Genomic DNA, 21,929 nt, shown 5'->3' with positions numbered 1-21,929 from the left:
TTTAGAGAAAAAACTTTGATTGACTGAAGATTGTGTTGTGAGTTGTGATTATGATTTGAATCTTTGTCCTGAGAAAATGCTTCTCGTCAGCATATTTGAAAGATCGTGTGCAGCCAGATGGCGAAAAGCTTATTTGTGCTTATTTGTTTATAAAGCTTGTTTGTGGCTTTTATATGGTTCATAGTTAGGTGTTTGAATATTTAATGGCCCGTGATATTTCTTCGACCAGAGATAAAACAAGATTTTAATCCACATTACTGTAAATATGCGACAACATTTTTCAGACACCAATCTTGATTTAAAAGGTCGCTACAAAATTCAACAAATTTTTTTTTAAAAGCTTGCACGTATGATGAATTTGCTTGTATTCGTGAAAGTTTCAAGATTTCAATTGAAATAGCTTTTCTCAAATGGAGGAAAAGCGCTGTTTATTTGCTAATTAACAACTACTGGCCATCAAAATTGGCAGTTATTTCTAAAATAATTTTCCGGTTAGCGGGAGATTTTTTCATGTTTTCGGGAGAAACAACATATTTTGACAGACGAAATTTGCCCAGTTTTATGCTTCAATAAGATTATTCGCAATAAAGGGCACTTCAGTTGTGATAAACAGAATCTGAGAATTAATGAACTTGTCTGGATCGTCTATATTTATTATACTTGTCTGGACAAAATTAGACAAATTTGGTTTATTTTGTGCTGAAAACAGCAAAAGAAATTCTTGTTTCTTTCGTCTTTAAGTCAGTGTTTCAAATAATAATCCAGATTTAAATGATTGGTAGAAATTTAAGAGAAATTAAACCGGCGGCAAGTTTTGCTTGTGATACATGTAGCGTATCAAACGTGGGGTTGCTTTTTACGGGTTTTAATGACAAGTATTTCCCTGATATCCTTCATAAAAACTGAACTAGAAATTCGTGCACTGAGCTACTACTTGTTAGCTTTTATATCACCTGGTTTTTTGCAATCATTATAAATAAGTAGAGTTGAACCATAGGATAAATGGGGTGTAAAAGCTTAAAAAGAGTCCAAATCACACTGCAATTTCACGTCGAAATAAAAATCAAGAAACAAAACATAAAGAATCAAATAAAAGCCACAAAAATACTCATTTTACTAAACATGCACTAAATTTGATCCGTAAGGGCTCTAAATTTTTCGAAAGGGTTCGAATTCTTTTTAAGGTTCACATTTATGACGGTGTTTTGAAACTTATTTCTCAATCTGGCCACCAGAAACCCACTAACAGTTGTTAAATTTAAATTAGTTCCATACGGGTTGCTATAGGTGAATGATAATTGGTAGATCCTTAGAAGCTTGCGTGACGAATTCTGTCCAATTTGTTAAAAACAAGAACTGTTGCTAAGAAGGATTTGTACTCTAATTCGAAGAACCCGATTCGATTTGATTCTCTTTTCAAATCGCCGTCAAAATTTTCTTTATAATATAATTTTCATAGAAAAACAGGTCAAAAAATAGAATTGCTGAGCGAAAATCACCAATAAAAGTCATTACTTCTTTGAGGAATGATCGTGTGCTTACTAGCTTACATACTGGACGTTTATAAGAGCATTTACCCTTACTTTTAACAATTCATATTGAATCAGAGAATTGATTTATTCGCTGCGAAATAGTTCTTTGGCATCTATATTTTCCTTCTGTCTACTGCGTATTCACCTTCTGTCCAGCAAAAAGCAAACGAGAGAAGGCAGCAAGTAACAATATGGAAAATCTGGTAAGTTGACTTTATTAGAATTCAAACACCAAAGTCGAGGTCCCTGACTTGAAATAACGGCAAAAAGTGTAAGAATCAGAGCTGGAGTTTTGATGAAAGTCTTGTCAAAATCCTTGTTCGGCGGCCATGAACACGTGATGTGGAAATACCCCCAAAATTTGCCCCTGTTAGGCATACTTTTTTGTTTCAAATATTGCTGGAAAGTTTTTTGAGACTAACTGTATACCGATCCATAATTTATCCAGACAAACAATCTAAATTGTTGATACCAGAAAAAAAGCCTTTAAAAACTTAGCTTCCTATTATTCGCAATTAGCGTGAAATTGTATGACCAGAACTTACTTCTGATGTATCGAGTTCAACCCTTGTATCGGGTTTATCACCAGATACTGCATCCGCCTAAAGGAAACTGACCGAAGAACTAGTTTCTATGCTAAAGTTTAACATGATACCTTAAAAAACGTATACCTTAAAAAGCCGCATTTTCTACACAGAGGCGAATATGAGCAACACTCGCGATACAAAGCTAAGTGACCGTGATTAAAATTACATGAAAAGAAAAATCAAAAATTAAAAACACCTTCAAAAACCGTTTTTGTCACGAAAATTTATAAGAGGTGCGAAAAATCCCAAAAATTTTGGAACAAAATTACCTGCACAAAAAAAACTTCCCAAGAAGCTTTTGAATTGATTGAAATTTCAAAAAAAATTTCTGTGGGAACTAAGCCGGCAAAAATAAGCAGACATACAATTAAAACCTAATTTAGCTGAAGGTTTTCAGTTTGAAAAAAAAAACAAGTCGCACTGGAATCGAAATCCCGGGACTTGACGTCAAATGCGGGTGTTACAACTTAAAAGAAAATTGAACCTTTAGAAAAAATATGGTTAGAGGATCTAAGCCGACAAAAATATATAAACGGACGGATAAACCGAAAAATTACAAAAACTCATGTTTGCAAAAAAAACACTCCCAGGTCGTTTTCGAACCACGAGACTTTGCTGTCTCTAGCAGATGTGTGTATGTGTGTGTGTGTATGTGTGTGTGTTACTTCTACGCCAGATGTTCCAGATGGTTGATTGAATTTCAATTTATAATAAGCAGACAAGAAAAGACAGCCACTAGGTCCAAAAAAGTTGAAAAAACCTTCAAAAAAGCACAGCTTGAAAAAATCAAAAGGTTGTCTGAAATTATACTCCGTTTTCGGAAAACTCGTTAAGAAACACAATCGAAGGTTGTTGATGAAAAATAGAAAAGTAACTAACAAGCAGCAACTGAACCGACCAAAATTGAGTAAACTCCAGTAGAACCGAAAATTTATTTGCTGTCATGAAAAACTTTAAACTATAATTTCTTTCTAAGAATTGTAGCATTCTGTTCAATCCAATATGAATGAAAAAATTCATGATTTTCCTGAAATGACTTTAAATAGGTCGATAATATACAAGCTGAAACGATTCAAATCGAACAAAATTTTAAGTGAAAATTATACAAAAACAGAAAATTATACGAAGTCAAAACAAGTATAGAAATAATTCAAAGCACTTAAAACAACCAATTGAAGATTGCGCTAAAAACCAATTTTACGATGTGGCAACTGAGCCAATAAAGCCAGCAGACAAACAAGAGGCCCACAATCTTTGGAAAGGATAATTTTCATTTTGAGAAAAAGTCCTTGGCCAGATTCGAGTCAACAAAGTTTGCCGTCCTTGCCGTTCCAAACGCATCCCCCACCTACAGGCTAAGTACTTGAAACGCATAACATTTGGAGCTATTTTTGAACCAAGATATAAGTGATTCAAGTGGATCTGTTAAACAAGTTGTTAACGCGAAAAAAGCGCATGTTCTGATCTGATAACGCTTGGAGGCAATCACAGTGGCGGATTCAGGAGACCCAATGTCATTTCTGATCAATCACGTGTCAGTATGACTAAAAAACGCCGCATCGAAACAGATTCCATTCGAAGACGGGGCAAGCAGTTTCGGCGAACCGTATTGCACCACGTTTAGGAAACTTTTTTTCGAAAGATTTTAACTTTAAAAATGCTCGATGGTTTTTATCAAAATAAAGAAACAAAATTGAGTGTATATTGGCTTCAAACGCCAATGAAGAACTTCTGAGTTTGTCGATCGAAAATCGATGCCGCAAAAAAGTGTCCAAAATTGGGACTTCGAATTGTCAGGGGGTATACCCTCTGAGGAGGGCGGAAAATTCCCGATATCCTCCTGCGATGGTCACATAATTTTATTAGTTGTTGCTGATTTCTCAAGAAAACAAAACACAAATGGCAGTCGCAATAGCGGAATCAAAAAGCACAATGTCATTTCTGATCAATCACAAGTCAGACAGCTTGTAAAACAGCATGAAAATCGCCTTATGGATACATATTTCAAAAGAAGACGCAGCAAGCAACAGATTTTACACTGAACCATTGGGCCGATTATAACAACCAATTGAGCAGATGGATGGACCGTAGTCTTCACGAAACCGTTGATGAACAGCGAAAAAGATTAACTTTAAATGAGAAGACATCCATAAAAAGAACGTATCAGAAAATCTTTTAACTGTCGGCCGACACAACTGAAAATAGAAGACATATCAACTAAAACTGAAACTAGAGCAGTGTGCGATGCCTCAAAAGTTAGACTTGGAGTGGCACTATGGCAAAGTTTCTGAGATGGTTATGTACAGATTTTGTATGCAACACGTTTCCTGAATACATAGGAATAAAAGTACTCAATAATGATTTGGAGCTTCGAGAGTAGTTTGGCCATTCGAATACTTCAAACACTATCGATATGGAAAATATTTCACCAAAAGCATCAGAAGAAAAACCTCATACAATCTAATCAGATGGATTAAACGCTTATTTCTCTTCTGCTTCGAAATTCAACACCTAAGATATGCTGACTACGTCTCAAGAAACCCAAATAATTTTGCGCTACCAGTAAGCAATTACGATTCGGAATTTATATTAGCAAAGTTAACGTTTTTTTTTCCGAGCTAGAGAGTTTGAAAAATTTTCTATCTGCGTAGAGGCCAGAAAGCAATCGTATAGGGCAAATCTCCACAAATTCCTCAAAAGATTGAATGCACGAGACGAGTGTGTGTTTATCGATGCTCGAGTGGTCATATCAATTGATCTGAGGGACATGGTACTCGAAGTTATCCACCAGACCCACTAGGGGACGGATGCCTCACAGTCATTTTTCGGTTGCATGGTTGACTTCTGATTTGTGATTTCATCCAGCTGGCTTTGAAAAAAAATTCTTTCAACTATTTTTTTGATTTCTCCCGAAGCGCCAGAAAAGCGTAACTTTCGCAAATTTTCGTGCGCCGCGTTTTAGAACACACTTTGCAAAACATTGCATAATTGAAGGAGTGTGCATATTGTTTTCAAAAGCGCAATTTGAAAACTTCTGAATTTGTCGAACGAAAAAGTATGCGGCATAAGATGTTCCCAAAGTTCTCGCAGAAAAAGGGAAAGCAAATTTTCCCCAAATTCATTTGCCGAAATTCCCCGAAACTGTTTTTCAGTCGCAAAATCAATTCCGTACTCAAATAAACTTGTTAGAAAAAAATTGCATGCAATTCTATAATTTTTTGTCAATAACGTAGTCGAGTTTACCAAAAGCTATATCAAATTGTGAGATATATTTTCTTGCATTCACTCCAAACCTGCGTTTTTATTCCGAACAGAATCTAGACACTCTTCTGCAAAAAAATCGCGCAATATTTCAAGCAATTGAAAAAAATTATTGTTGATTTTTTCAGCGCAATTTGTAAGAAATGATTGATTTTATGATACCGCTGTTTCAATGATAGTTTTACCTCATGCCAAAATTTTGTAATACACTTTTCTATGATATTTTAAATGTTGTTCTAACCTCGGAAATTAGTAAAACAAAAAGCAAAAGAAAAAAATTGCGTAAATGTAAATTACAGAAAACTGCTAGCCATATATTTCAAAAGAATGAAAAAAATGGTCATGCAATTCCGTAAAAAGAAAAGAAAACAGTTGTCATATAAATTTCAAATGATAGTCATATAACTTCCAAAAACTTTTATAAAGTGTTTTCAAGGCATAAGAAAAAGTATGAGACTTGTATGAACTGCACTTTTGGTCAACAAAGGTACATATTTTTTTAGTTATACGAGAAAAACACCTTATACTTCAAACTTTTGAATTCAAATTTCTAATTGTTTTATAATACTCATCAAAGCTCGCAACCAATTCAGTTACTGCTCAACAGGCGATTGCGATTCAAAAATGACAGTGTTGAGGAAAAACATGCAAATTTCACGAGGAAAGATAATTTTTCAAATACTGACGAAGCGCGCACGCTTCCGTGTAATCTGTTTGTCTAAGAAAGAAACTGAATGATTTCGCTCTAGCCAGATGTAATCAAGTTTTTGTTGCTTGTTTTTATTGCTGATAGTAAAACATCATAACTCTTCGAAGAGAGTTCGAACGAATTTGTACGGAATTTTGGTTACAGAGATTTTGGGCCTTTTTAGATTGAAATCAAAAACGGCAAACACTGTAATGACAAAAGAATGAAAATCAATTTTATTTTGAAAAGAAAACCAGTATTAATTCGTATACTTTCTTTTTACATCAGATATTACGTAACTCCAAGAAAAACAATTTTTTAAAGTTTTTTTGACAAAATCGCATAATAGTGCTTAATTAGTAATTAGTGTATCAAATAAACTGAAAAAAAAAAACGAAAATAGAAAAACTATAAGGAAGACTAAAGATCTTTTTTTCTTACTAGTTTTTCGTTGCCTATAACCTAACATTCCGCAAAAAAGTTGATTTAAGTCATTTACTTCAAAATGAATTGCAGTTTTTATGGATTTTATATAATTATACAGTGGACCATTTTTGCAGCCCGAAAAAAAATCGTAACAGTAGCGCGTTTAAGCTCAGCAATTTCCACCTTTTGAGCTTGACTACGTGCCTCCAATAACTTTCGTATTCCATGCTCATTTGCGAAATCGTATTAAAGATGAAAGTTTTTCTTTTAAGTTTTTGATAGTGTTTCAACTCATTTAATGAAATTATTTTGCTGAGAATATTTTGTTTTTAACCCTTAAATCAGTTTTGACTGTTATTTAAGGATTCTGAACATAAATTTGAATATTCATATCACTTTATGCTATTTTGAATAAAATAAGAGAATATGCTTGCTGATAGTGAGAAGGGTTGATATGATGTACGAAATTGTCAGCGGAAAGTTGGAGGCATTAGAAAATTCAAGGATACCAAAAAATGGTTGCTATTTTTTTTGCTAAGATTCGCTTTTTTTTGTGTGTATGTGTGAGTGTAAAAACAACCTATAAAGCTCCAAATTACCAACTTACTCAATTTCTAAAAAATATTATGATCGAAGCCTGAAAAGACACCAAAATTGAGGATAGTGAACCATTGCGTAGTTTCTTCATTCACCTGTGATATCTGATATTAACGTCTGATTTGAAACCTATTGCTCAATTTTTGCGCCATTCGCGTTTTTGCATAAAAAATGGCGTGATTCGCGGGCCTTTGAAAAAGAATAAGAGGAAATCTTCAAATCATTATAACAAAAAACCTGGACGAGATGACTTAAAAAAAGCCGAAAAATAAAAGAAAATGATTTCCTTATGTCCATTGAAATTTGCAAGGAATCAAAAGTTTTGAAATTGAGATGTCTGTTCTCAAAAGTTTTTGGCAAAGAAAAACACTTCTGCGCCAGTTGCTAATACTCTGCTGGTCACAAAAAGTTACTTATTAAACTCGATGGAACTTTTGAATACAACTTATGCACATACTCCTAAACATTTTTTACAATTCACTTGAAAAGGTAGCAGATAACATGTTGATCAGACTTTCTTAGAAAAATTATAAAATGTTTATTATGCGATGTTTGTGAGGTAATCAAGTTAATAGTTTTCAACAATTTTTTTTTTTTGGCAAAAATCGACTTTTTGAGGTAAAATCATAACAGCATTTTTGAAAATATCGCTTTCTTGAGTTCAAATTATTGTTGATCATATTGGCTTCAAATCAAAACAGGATATTCCACTTGCTATCAATTTTGGCGGTTTGAAAAATACCTCTCTGAGCTATTTTATTCGCGCTTTCAAGCTTTTGAAAGCAAAAGTGCCAACGATTTTAATTTAAAAAATTGAATTATTCCGCAATCAAAATCTTACCCAATTGATTTGAGACAAACTAATTGGGCAAACACTTCCTTCTATCATACGAATCAGAACTGAAAGTGGCTCGCTTCATCAACCACGCATTTCCGCGTTCTTAAATTAATTGGCACACTTTGTTCCACGCACGTTTCTAGTCTTTTAACTCACAAAAAGTCTCATGATGAATGAGGAGCGAAAGGCAAGAGTGGCGAAGTTTGGGGAACCTCAAGTTTTTAGCACTTACTTTTATATTTTTCACTTACTTTTATTTTTTACTATAACTAAAAACAAGACTATTTGTATCAGGGCCAAGCCCGGAATGTTCCAACTGCCCTTTAATTGGTCCCGGATAGATTTGGTAAACTACATATTGGCAAAAATTATGAATTTCAGTCTAATAATAACAAAGAATAAGTGCTGCGATTTGAGCCGTGTATGGAGTTAATTTAACCAATTAGCTGCCTCATTTTAAATCAGCTGTAAATTAGCTCCCCCCATTGACTAAACGTAGAATGTCCATCCCAAGCATGACTATGTTTGAAAAATAATTCTGCATAAATTCTTCATTTCACACAGTGCGCGCTGAATATTTTGCTGCAGCCAACTTTGTATACCGAATAGCTAACTTATCCTGTGAGTAGCGTGAAATGTTAATCACACAGAGACAAAGCGGAGCTTTGCATCACTTGCGATAACACAAAAGTAGCATTGAAAGCTAGCAGACAGGAAAGAAAAGAAGAGCCAATAAGTCCAAAGAAAACGGAAATAATTTTGGGAAAAAGCCACAATAAAAAACTTCAAAACGTTATCTGGAATGATGTTCTGTTTTGCAAAAAAACACGCACAGAAACACATTAGACGGAGCTCAACGAAAATACAAAAAAAAACAACCATCAAGTGAAAATAAAATTGTTGTCGTGAAAAACTCTGAACTATAAATTCTATTCTGAGATTTTTAACGTTTCGTGCGATCCGGAGAAAAGTATACTTTTTATCATTCCCTCGAGCGGCCCAAAATAAGTTTAGTAAGTCAAAAACTTATCAGACGAAATCATTTATGCCGATAATTTTTTTAATCGCACGAAATTTTTTTCGATTAAAAATTTTTTTTAATCGAACAAAAAGCAAAAAAGGAAAATATACAAAGTCAAGGCCAGTAGAATTTTAGAAATAAATGGGTAGCAGAATTAGTTGAAAACTAAGAAATTAATTACAAAGAAATCTGCAAAGGGGGAAAATTCAAGATGTGTCAACTAAGCCAACAAAACATAAACAGACAAACAATAAACGGACAATTTTTTTCTTATTCTGGGATCCTGATTTCTTTGAGCGGGCTTCTTAGAAGTTTTAGGCATAATTAGCGGCAGGTTACTATAGGTACTTTATCAAGGAATACGGTCAGAGGTCAATCAATTAAAATTGGTTAAAAAAAGTTACGCTTAAAAATCTTTCCCGTTCTTTCAGGATTACAAAAACGTTTCCCGAAGCGCCTTTCAAATTTTAGGGTTGGTCAGCCTAAAATAGATGTCATAAAATAACACCAAAGGAGGACCCTCCTTTGGTTAGTGAGCACCCCCCCCCCCCCCTCCTAAATCCTAAATCCGAGTCTGATCGTCTGCAATATGGTGATATCAACATCTCCCTGATTGCGCGCGCCTTTGATTTACATTGACTTAATCTACCTTTTTGTATTTTTCACGATAACTCTTTAGGTAGTTTTTATTCTCAAGGCATCGTTTGTTCACTTGGGAGCAAATTAGAATACATCAAGGTGTGTCCAATTCTATTTTGTTATTGATAAATTATAATTAGCTTCGAATGCATTATCAAATAACTCTCTTTGAGGTTGTTTCAAACCGACGAGGCCAATCAACTTAAGGAAAAATGGGCTGCAAAAATTTTGAGTTAAAGTAAAGTAACAAATTGTCCTGATTTAGATGGAAACCGAAATAACAATTTAATATTTAAATAAGAAAAAGCAGAAGTATTTTGGGCGGTCGAAAGGAGCCATTTCCTCGCTAAATTATCTTTTCTTTTTGTCTTTTTGAATGAAAATCCAACGATATAATAAAGTGTCGCCAAGTCTCATCAAAAGAGCCCTGCGCTCCCAACCAATTTATTCATGAAGGAAACTGAATTTTGCCCGAGGAGTTTCTTTTATATGCTCACTCTTCTTTAGATTACAAAAATTTACAAATCGATAAGCGGGACAAAAAATTTAGTTCAAAAATGGCAATTGAGGTAAGTGTTAAATTTTCAGAGAAAGTAACTTCATCTATCCAGTTACAAGAACCTTAAGAACAAAAAAAAACAGGTTACTGTACGTTCAATTAGCATTCCGAAATAACATTTTTTTTCTAGAATCTTTTCAAATCTAGTTCCGTTTTTCGACAATTTTAGATCTCGATTGAAAGCATAAATTCATGAAGCCGTTAAAAACTATGCGTATCTCTTTAAAATCCTTCCAGTGCTTTAAAAAGGATACTAACCAGGATAGTCGGTTGCTGTATAAGTAGCACTGTAGGTTTTGACCACAAAATGATGATGAGAATATTTGAACGAAAGACTAGAGCTAAGACATATTTGATAATAAAATGAACATATTATCACCTTAAGCACATTCGAAAACAGATTTTAAAAAAATCGAAACATTTTTTGAATTTCTTAGGATTTTATTTTACCAGAATCTTCGAAAAATTAATTTACTGGAAAAAATTTAGGTTTTCGCGGCTTAAATAAAAGCTCATTGCCATATTAAGAGCCTGTTCGCTCGTTCTATTTGTTCGATACTAGATTAAAAATCAAAAACAACCGGTTTTTCTTGACACTAGTTTTATAAATTAATGTTCGAATCAAGACTGAAACGGCTCTAATATGATAACTCACTCGACTCATTCCAATAATTATTTTTGATACCTAGTTTTGCGTGGAAAAAAATACCTGAAGACAAAGCCCCCCCCTCTTTTCAATGTTTCTATTCAGTAAAAAAGCTTACAGTTCATGTCCATCTATTGTTCATGGTCTTTTAGGTCCTGAATTACACGGACAGTGAAGACGCGGCCTCTCCCGGGGACTTCGTGGACTGGGGCTCGGCCTACCCGCTGTCTAAAATAATCCGATTCGGAGTAGATTCTCTGTGTGCCACCACTGGTGCTCTGGGAGTGTTTGGAAACTTCGTCACCATGCTAATAATTTCCAAGTCAGTATCATCAATTCAAACATGAGATTCGAAGGTTTTCCATTCAATTCAACACCCCGAGTCTTCACTTTTCGTGAAACTATTCAATGTTTTCTATAGATTTTATGATTTTTATGTAGGAAAAACTAGTGGGATTTTTTTTACACAGATGCGAAGCTAACTTCGCACTACTTGCGATTCAACACAAGCACATGTTGTAAAAAACTAGGTGAACCAAAAGACTCGATAAAAAAAGGGGCTCAACTAAAGCTGCAGGTACCAGCTTGATACTGAATGAATTAGCTATACTGATGCGGCAGGAAAAATGGGATTTCAAAAAATGGACTTTGCCTTAATTGTTTTTCCACTAAAATAATTGAGAGGAGTAATAAATTTTGATATAATTAAGGAGATAACAATTTGCTCCAGAAGATAACATTTGCCTCACAAAATTTAAGAAGTCGCCGCAACTGCAAGTACAAATATCGTAAACGGTTTTTTCAATTGAATTTTGAAATTCAGATTTGATTGTGTAAATTTTAAGAATGTTGAAAATTTTTTATAAAATGGTCAAAAATTCTAAGAAAAATAGTCGAAAGACTTTCCAAAATCCATAACTATTTTCTGTGAAAAGCAGGTTGTGGCCGCATAAGCAGAAAAAAATCCCAAAATTGGGTTTCTCGATTGAAAACAACATGAGACTCGGCATGGTAGTTTTCGCGTAAAGTCAAAAAGCTTCCAAACAAATGTCAAAGTTTCAAAACATTGAATTGTTTGAAGGCCATATTTTTTTAAAATACAAACTGGGCATAGCCGATTATAAAGGTAGGCTTTCAACAGCGTGTCGTTTCGATTAAACCTATGATGTCAGATTTGGCAGAATAGTTGGCGCGAAAAGTTCAAGAAACGGTCAACAAATCAAAAATCAAAACGGTCAACAAATCAAAGAGACCATAGCTTTTCGAGTGGAAAAATAGGGCGTAGACTTTTATGCAGAAGAAACTCACGCAAACTGTACTTTCGATTATACCCCAAATGTCAGATCTGGAAGGGTAGTTTCTGAGAAGAAAAACGAAAATTTTCAAAAAACAACGGTCAAAAAATCGAAATTTCCGAGGGCCAAAACTTATGTTGAAAGAAAAATTTGAGCGTAGTCGCATAAGCAAATGAGCTTCCCGCAACACTTTTTTTGAATTGATTTCAAAATTTCAGATATGGCAGGGAAGTTTTCGAGAGCATTCAAAAAGTTGAAAAACGGTCAAAAAACAAAACTTTTACTTTTGTAAGATTTGTGAGTGGCCGCTAATGCATGATGTAGGGGAGCTTCCAAGTGCCCGTTATCTCTATTGAGTCTTTAATTGAGCCCACAAGGTAGAGGTTAGTTTAGGTCAAAAATCAAAAATCAAAAAGCCATAATTTTGTAGAAAAAAGTGGGTTTAGCCGCAGATGCAGGTAGCTTTTCAAAATTTTTCTATTCATTGAGACACAAAAACTCAGATTTAAGACGGGTATTTTCGAGAAAACTAAAGAAAAAATCAAAACTGCTGGCCAAAAAATTCCTCTACAAAAATACAGATCAAACATTCCCCCACAGACTTTTTGCAAAGCCGTAGACACAGGGGTCAAGTAAAAAGAGACTCTAGGGGAGTATGCACTCTCACAGATGAGCGGGCTGTTTTCCAATCGATACCCCTTTTTTGAAATTCAAGAGGTAGAAGTCTCTGAGAAAAACTAAAATTTTTCCGATAAGTTTGGAAATAATTTTCCATAACGATAAAAAAAGAAGTTTCAACAAACCGATTGGTAAACATCAAACCATTTTGAAAAGTGCGGATGGGAGTGTTAAAACTGTGTTTCCCCTGACACGACCCACAATTAGGTCATTAAGCCGAAAAAAATAGGCCGAATCAATTTGGCCGAGTAGTTTTTTAAACGAAACACAAAAATTAAAGAAGGAAATACAAAGTCAAGGCAAGTAAATTACCTATAGTAGGAGTAAATAAAATACTGAAATCAAGATTAAAGAAAAATGCGCACAGCAAAAAAAAAAACGATTGCAAGATGTGGCAACTAAGTCGACAAAAGATAAGCGGACAAATAATCGGCCGACCATTTTAATTGAAGTAGAATATTTCGTATGAAAACAAAACAAATCCTGGTCACATTGGAGCCGAAGACCTTTGCCGTTCAAGGCATATTCGTTACCTCCAGGCGAAGTTGGGTGGGAAATTAAATTAGTTTAAATTCATTGTGAATCAAGATCAAAGTGATTCAAGTGATTCTGTTAAACAATTTGTTAACCTGAAAAAAGTCTATATTCGAGTTTGATAACGCTTGGTAATTGCAAGTGCAAAAACCTTCCAATATTTTTAGGCAGACGCAATTTTGCCAGTGTTTATTGAGGGTTCAGAATATAAAGCTGGTAAACCTAAAAAGGTCTACTTAACTTTCAACTTTCAGTATAAAAGAAAATCCCAGTTGTTTGATTTCTCGAGAAAACAGCATTTTTGTTGCAGATGGAAGAACATGTCTTCGGGTGCGGCGTTCATGTTCTCACTGGCGCTGAGTGACTTTCTCTCTGTCATCTACAATGGCTTCATAGACATGGCCAGACCTCTCTTCGGATGGACTATCACAGGCTCTTTTCCAATTAATGACTAACGACTTCAGTAGAATTAACTAATCATACTGCCAATATGAGCGCAAAAAGTTTAAAACTACTGCCTGCAATCTAAAAAAATACACTTAGAAAATGAAAAATCACACAACATTTATACATTTTTTAATAGAAGTTTTTCGCTCGGAAATTGCATGCCTTTAAAGAGAAAAGATGTGGAAAAGAGCCCTTCCTTCTCTCTATAGGGTTGAGTGATTGGGTGTGTAAATTTAGCATGTATTGGTCATTTGCAACTTCTCTCGCCTCATTCTACGCCACTGTTCTGTTCAGTGCGGACAAGTGCACAGCTGTGATGTTTCCGGTAAGAGGTTATATAATTTTCAGCATGCACTTCATGTGCCCTTGAACATACTTGAAGTCCTGGAACCAATTACACTAGTGCGCAACATTAAACGCAAATTTAGGTGTTCACTCTCTGAAATTTCTATTTACCAGTACCATTTCGGCAAAATTTCCAAGAAATTTCAACAAAAATTTTACATATTTAAAAAACATTAACTTATGCTTAATTGTGTCCACTAATTTCCATGGGGTTTCAAGAAAAATTTTACATAGATTCAGGGGCGGATCTAGAATTTTCTCGAGGGGAGGGGGCGGATTTTCAAAAAAAAATCGAAAATTTTGTCGACTTTTTTTTTAGGTCGACCAAATTGATTTTTCGAGCTCTCCCAAAGCAGTAAAAAGACCCTGGTTTGTCCAAACGTTCTGCGCCGCAGGCAAAATTTTGGCTTTTTTTAGGTCGACCAAATTGATTTTTCGAGCTTTCCCAAAGCAGTAAATAGACCCTGGTTTGTCCAAACGTTCTGCGCCGCAGGCAAAAAAACAGGCCGAAAAAGGGGTTTTTAGGCAGTTTTTGGAAAATTTGACGAAAAAATCGTGTTTTTTCGGCGCGCGCTGCCCCCTTAAATTTAGTATATATTGGCGCCTAAGGCGCCTTTAGAAAATTGTTAGGTTCCGTCTCCAAAAATGGATATCTCAAAATAGTACAAATAGTGGACCCTTTGGGTCGGCATGTGGTCGAATCCCTGAGGGGGGCGAGGCGTCCGCTCCCCCCCCCCCCTAAGTTCCGCCCCTGCATAGATTAAAAACATAAACTTACGTTTAATTGTGTCCTGCTGGTGTGCTTATGAAAAAATAAATTTTGCAGTTAAGGTAGTTGAAAGATCTCGAACTTCAAGCGTTGCAGCATGATCGCTCGAAAATTTATGTCATCGGCCCTCCGATAAAGTAAAAATTATTCCCAACAATCAAAACGAGTGTTTTCAAAATCCAGTGCACCTTCACTTACTCGAATGCAAATACCTCGTCATAGTTCTAAATCAGTGATCCAAGTCTATTTAGTTCTTGATAGTTCCTTTTGTCAATCATTTCATTTCATTTCAACGGCAAGTGTTTGGCCTTCGGATTGTGTGCCACCTTCGGATTTCACCAAAAACATTGTCTCGTTTGATCTGACTTAAATCAGTGGTCTCTTTATCTATTATCTTAATTCAAGTATTGAATTAGCTTTTTCAACATGGCGCAGATAGCAGGCGTAAGTGGGTGGAAAAACCCACTTAGAATCGTGTCATTTTGGCCGGCGAAACATACGGAACCCCCATGTTGTGGGAATTTTGGCTTAATCGCTTCCAATTGGGAATGGTCGCAAAACACTCTATAAACCCGAAAAACTACTACTTCGCGGACTCATTGACGGCTACGCAGATAGCAGCATTACCGGAGGATGTGGAGGGAAAAAACAAATTAGCGGCGGAACAAACCCTAATTTCGAACCTATACCTTTGCTTGGGGAAAAGGGGAAAGGAGGTGTTGCACAAACGAAGACCACATTTGGAGTTGGGAGAGGCACGCTACCTGAGAGTGCTCGATGCTATGGAGGGGGAATTTAAAAAGGAGCGGAACGAAAAGTACGAGGTGTTCCAGTTAAAATCTAGAAAGCAAAGAATCGGGGAATCTTTGGAGCAGTTCCACGCTGTTCTTAATGGATTAGCAGCTCGATGTTCATTTGGGTCATTGGAGTCAAGAGTGTTATGGGACGTCTTCATTGTCAATATGACAAATTGCGAGGCGCAAAACGAGTAAAGTCGGGCCACAAAAACGCCGGAAGAAGCATACAGGATAGCTTTATCGTACGAGCGAGGGAATAAGTACGCTAAATCCTATGTTACAACCGGAGGCACAGCGTCGAGTAGTACCGGAGGCGGTGGAATTAGTATCAAGTCGGAGCCGGCGGGAGCCTTTCGGGGCGGTCATAGAAATAATCGAGGCAGAGGACGTGGCCAAGCGCAAGGACGTGGATTGTACCGGGGGAGGGGCATCAACACCGGAGACCGAAGGTGTTTCAACTGCGACAAACCAGGATTCACCAGAGAACACATGAATGAATGTGCGGCTCGAAATGTAACTTGTAATTTCTCCCGGAAAGTTGGGCATTTCGAACGAACATGTCGAGCTCAGAAAAAAACTAGGGGCAATTCGTCGGTCGGGGTTATCCAGGGGCAAGCAAACCAGGAACGGTTCGAGTCGGAGGAGACGGGAGACGAAGAATCGCAGCACGAAATTTCAGTGAGATGGGTAAATCCGACGGCAGAGAAGCGGCTCCGATCATGGGATTCCGATAGTTCGGGGGGGGGGGGGAGGGGATTATATGGTGTTGGCTGTGCGAGCGAAAAATCGAACTGAACTGCGAGTAGCGGAGGCGAAACTTCCAATCACGATAAACGGCCGAAAAACCAGCGTGTGGATCGATAGCGGCTCGCCGATTTCCATATTCACCAATATTGAACTTCGAAGATTGCTGGGCGCCGCAGGCATGCGAATGCAGGAGGTCGAACCGCAGGATCAGGAATTGCGGGACTATGGGAATAACCCAATCAAGTTACTGGGAAACGATGAAGGTGGAGCTAGCATCGAATGGTTGGAGTGCCTCAGCTGTGATAAAGGTAATTGGAGCAGCATGCCCACCGATCATCGGGAGAGACTTGATGTCCCACTTAGGATTGCAGTTAGTACAGAGGAAGCCGGGCCAGGAAGTGATGTCAATACAGGAAACAGTCGGGGATGAAGGAGAAAGTCAATTGGAGAAGTGGCAGGACTACTTCAGTAAGCTAGTTTCTAATCTATTTAACCGGGTGGAGAAGATACGTAATTATAAGGTGCAGGCCGAGTTATTTAATAACTTAAGACACGTGAATTAAACAAGCAGGTACATAAGAACAAGTACCAAATTCCGAATATCGAAGAGCTAATGGACGCCGTCGGTCAAACAATAGGCAAAAAGAAGCCGGGTGAAATATACTTCTCTACCATGGACCTCACGTACGCATACCGACAATTGCCACCAAGTCAAGATACTAGCGTACATTGTAATTTTTCTTTGATTGGCGGATGCTCAACCGGAACGTATAGATTCAAAACCGAATTTTACGGCTCGACCGGACGCTCAACCGGAACGTATAGATTCAAAACCGAATTTTACGGCTTAACTACGATGCCGGCGGAATTCCAACGAGTGATGGATTCCATCCTTTCGGAATATCCGCAGGCACATGCATTTATTGACGACATTTTAGTCTTTACAAAAGGATCGGAAATTGAACATATAGCAACCGTGGAGAAAATTTTAAGGAAATTGGATGAGGAAAATATGTCGTTGAAATTAACAAAGTGTAACTTCGCGCAACAAGAATGCAAGTGGCTTGGTCATAAGATCACGCACACGGGAGTAACGCCACTGATTCGGAAAACTGAACCCATTGAAGCACTAAAACCGCCCCGCACATTAAATCAATTGAAATCCTTTATGGGATCAATACATAGCCTCCACAAACATTTACCAGCACTTGCGGAATCCTCAGCACCGCTGAGACCACTTTTAAGCCGGAAAAACGAGTATAACTGGACTACGGAGTGCAAAGACGCAGTTGAAAATTTGAAACGGCAGGTAGCCAACATAATTGAACTTAGACACTTTGATGTGCAGAAGGATAGTAGGATAGTGTGCCACGCAAGTCATAATGGATTGGGGGCAGTACTAGAACAACTGAGTACTGTGGGCTGGAGGCCAATTTCGTTTGCATCGCATTATCTAAACGACGCCAGAAAACGCTAGTCGACTAACGAACTAGAAATGCACGCGGTTGTGTGGGGAGCAGAATATTTTCAGAGCTACGTGTTAGGGCAAAAATTTCAAGTAGTAACGGATCATAAGGAGCTAGTTTCACTTTTAAACGGGAACAACAAGAAGAATAAAACAATGTTTAGCAGGATAACACGAATTCTCGATCGACTAATACCGTTCGATTTCGAGGTCGAACATACGCCGGGGGCGAAAATTGGTTTAGCGGACTATCTTTCGAGACACCCGAACAGTGAGGCTGAGCCAGTTTAAACATATGACAGTATGCTTACTGTCGCGAAAATTAGACCTATTCAAAGCACCCTCGGATTTAAAACTAAACACGCAAACTGCTCAACAAGTGTAAATAATGAAGTTTCAAATTGGAAATTAGCCAATGGCAATAGAATATGCAAATTTCCAATAAGAAAAACCGACGGTAGAGGGCGAGAAATCATGTTACAACAAGACAGCCAATAAGAACGCTGAAATTTGCATACGCCACCGGTCACGTGACAAGTTATGCCGACGGTCACTCGGGTGTAAAAATAGATTAGTTGGAGCTATTACTGCTTATTCAAACAGGCCGACGAAATCTATTTATAGAACGGAACAAGATAAATTTAATTCAATGGACAAATCAATAAGAAAAAATCAGAAACTATTACAACGACACCCAAGTATTACGAGCAGTGACGATGATGTGGAGGAATTAACAAGAGAAAGGACCTTGAATGCTAGCACAACAGAAACTATTAGTACAAAATCAAACACGATTTTATCAACTCCATCAAACTTTCCCGGCGAAACATTTCCAACGGTTAACCCAGTGAATACTATTATGTCGGTAGTTCCTCGAAATTGCAAAGTTGTCTCAAAAGCTACAGCATTACCAGAGTTGTTTAACCTACGGTTCATTGAATCGCAATACCCCTTAGACCCCCAAATCGAAGATATTTATCAACTTGTTAAATCTAAAGACCCAGGTACTGCCTCAAAAACCGATATTACTCTCAATTTTTAAAAATTTTCACATTAGAGATAATTGCCTTTAGAGGGACGATAAATTAGTTATCCCGAACTCATTACATACAGCCATAAACAATCGTTTACATTTTTATTACCATGGAAAAAGCAAAATACTTGCGGCGGCAAAGGATATTTAGTATCCTTACATTCACAGAAAAAAAGCGAATATGGCCGAAAATCGCCAGGATTGCATACTTGCCGGTAAGAATATAAAACCTATGTGTTCTAAAGGAAATCTAGGCAGGATACCGGAACCTAAAGAGCCGAATGAGGCGATTCAACTAAATTTTTGGGGGCTTATCAATTATTTACCGGAGTCGAAAAAATATGTGATAGTAGCAGCTAATAGATTTTCGAGATGGCCATCCGCTATGGTATGCAACACAAATCCCTCCGATAAGATCCTAAAAATTCTCAAACAATTTATGAATAACCATGGGGTGCCAAGAAGGATACATGTTGACCAAGGGACGAATTGTTTGTCACATAATGTCAAAACATTTTGCAATGCCGAAGGCATTGAAATTGTGCAGTCGCCGGAAAGTGATCACCGAGCCACCGGTTGCGTAGAAAGAACTTCGGAAGTTTAAAAAACTCTATCTTATCGTACGCTCGAGAGGAAAACCCGGAACCATTAGAGAAAACGGTGGAGCGAGCGCTGGGAGCACTAAGAGTTTCGCCAAACGCAACTGAAAATAACGCCATTCGAGGCACTTCACGGCAGGGATGCCAACACCGTACTCCGAAACCTAACTAAAAAACCATCTCTAAGGAACATGTATTGGTCGAATGTTCTAAAATCTAAGTCTGCATGTTTAAACGAACAAGATGGCGAAGCCCAGAAAATGCCGAAGCAGGCGGACACTGATTGGGGCATGCGATCGGATAACGAGTACGGGGGGTATGCAAGGCGTAATCACCCGTTGATCCTAACCCAAAGGCAGGCTCTGAGTCAGGCAGATGAGCCAACGGCTACATCCTTTCAAGGACAAGGGGGCAACGAAGCGGGACCATTCCGCACAGTGTATCAGCGCAGTGGGACCGGAATCTAAGCAGGTACAGGAAATTGAATACTAAAATTGTCGCGGAAAGTACGCACACACTTAAAATGAATCATGGTATCTTGCTTAAGAAATCTGGGGTTGCAGTTCGGAAGGCCTCCATGCCGAAAAAGCGAAAGTCAGGGATTCCTAAGCCACCCACGCCAGCGGATCTACGCAAGAAAATTGCTATTGCGGACTCTAAAAAGCGGGGAGAATCGGTCACTTTAGCAAAACAAGGCGGAGCGATCATTATCGGCGAGCAAGCGTTACAGAAGTCGGAGTCAGACAGCGACAGCCAGCCGTTGGCTACAAGAAGGACCGGCGGAAAACTGCCATTGGCACAGTTGCCCGAATTACAGGTAGAACCGAGCGAATGACGTACTGAGACCATGCGCGAAGGACGATCCGTAACGGAGCTAGCGACTCTAGAAAAATCGGCGGGAGAGCAGAACGAGGAGGCGAGCACGTCGGCAATTGGAAAAGGAAGCGGCAAATCTGCTAAAGTCGGCGAAGAGGACGGCATACCGGAGGCGACGGAAAGAACAGTACCGGCGGCGGGCGGTAAGAAGAAACGAGCGGCAAAACAACGGCTAGTCTCGTATTCGAGTCAAGACTCGGAAAGTGATACGACATCGCAAAAATTAGGCAGAAAAAGAACGGCGGTCACGAAAATGGGCGGGGTTATGATTGACCACATATCCCGAGGCGGTGTTCAAGAAAAAGGAGATGAGTGAAAAGGGCAAATAGTCGACGTTCAAAAAAAAAACTGTAGCAGATAAACAAAAACTTAGTCTGTTACACAGTGCCTTAAGCCCATTGCTTTACGTCAACTAGGATCGGCGGGACCGAGCTAACTTTTGCGTTTAAAAACTTTCATTGAGTACTTAAATTTATCCAAATCATTACCAGTGCAGTTATTTAATTTTTACATGAGGGTATGTCATAGTGCTAAATCAGTGATCCAAGTCTATTTAGTTCTTGATAGTTCCCTTTGTCAATCATTTCATTTAATTTCATTTCAATAGCAGGTGTTTGGCCTTCGGATTGTGTGCCACCTTCGGATTTCACCTGTCACGTTTGATCTTACTTAAATCAGTTGTCTCTTTATCTATTCTCTTAATTCAAGTATCGAATTAGCTTTTTCAACATACACCTTCACTTAATCGAATGCAAATATTTTGGGTAAATGGTGCAATACATAATCATTCTATATCTTCAAAAAAGTTATAAATACAATGGATTTTATTAGTTTCTCAAGTGACCTAACGCTGCACACTTATCATGTTACTTTTCTTTCTAGTTCTTCTACCGTCAGCACGGAAAGCCCAAAGTCGCCATAATTGCCACAGTAATTATGTACTTCCTTCTCCTTGTATGGACATTTCCCACTGTCCTCGTATTTCGCGTGCATCCACTGACGGGATTCTGTAGGGCTATCAATTTTGATTTCGTCAGTGAAGAATTTTTTCGGGGACTTCGGAACCAGATCGGAAGCTTCATCAATGGAATTATTCCAATAACAAGTGTGTTTCTATTCACGACAATCACTTTGATAAAGATGAAGATTTTGGACCGGAAACGCGCAGCAAACCGAAGCCAAACGACATCACCGGCCGGTAGACGAGACCAAGAAATCACGCGACAAATGATCGTCGTTTGCATAATATTCACGACTTTCGGCTTCGTTTTTGCCGTCTGCATTCGAGTTCTTCTCGGCCTCGGTAAAGTTATGTCATACAAAGACGAAATGCGCATCCAAATTTTGTTATCGATTGTGCGCCTATGCCAAGCAGTGATGAATTCGGTCAATTTCTATCTCTACTTGCTGTTCGGCCAGAAGTTTCGCAAGAATTTTTTCGAGTTGTTCCCAAGAGGGAATACCAGAACCCAGAGGGAGAGCGTGGCTTCTAATCCAAACAAAAAAATAAGTGCACCGGTGAAGTGATACAGTCGATAATTCAAGTTCAT

General features: G+C 37.8%; 2 protein-coding genes across 12 annotated transcripts in view; one reads left to right on the top strand and one right to left on the bottom strand.

Moving 5' to 3' along the window:
- LOC134842725 (receptor tyrosine-protein kinase erbB-2-like) overlaps positions 1-21,929 on the bottom strand; it is a 284,936-nt gene that overhangs the window by 174,845 nt on the left and 88,162 nt on the right. The window lies entirely within an intron of this gene.
- The window catches only part of LOC134842404 (FMRFamide receptor-like), a 26,378-nt gene extending 4,449 nt beyond the window's left edge, over positions 1-21,929 (top strand). Inside the window, exons 1-6 of one of the 4 annotated variants that reach the window (XM_063858729.1) lie at positions 799-936; positions 1,525-1,735; positions 10,947-11,116; positions 13,612-13,733; positions 13,958-14,073; positions 21,262-21,929. In XM_063858729.1, the coding sequence (XP_063714799.1) occupies positions 1,724-1,735; positions 10,947-11,116; positions 13,612-13,733; positions 13,958-14,073; positions 21,262-21,906 (1,065 nt within the window). In that variant the 5' untranslated portion in view covers positions 799-936; positions 1,525-1,723 and the 3' untranslated portion in view covers positions 21,907-21,929. Of the gene's footprint in view, positions 1-798; positions 937-1,489; positions 1,736-10,017; positions 10,159-10,946; positions 11,117-13,611; positions 13,734-13,957; positions 14,074-21,261 lie in introns of those variants that run through there. The other 3 variants (XM_063858727.1, XM_063858728.1, XM_063858726.1) reach the window with 3 other exon arrangements.

This window comes from Symsagittifera roscoffensis, chromosome 3, assembly GCF_963678635.1.
Source record: "Symsagittifera roscoffensis chromosome 3, txSymRosc1.1, whole genome shotgun sequence".
NCBI lineage: Eukaryota > Metazoa > Xenacoelomorpha > Acoela > Convolutidae > Symsagittifera > Symsagittifera roscoffensis.
This window is presented reverse-complemented; position numbering and strand designations above follow the sequence as displayed.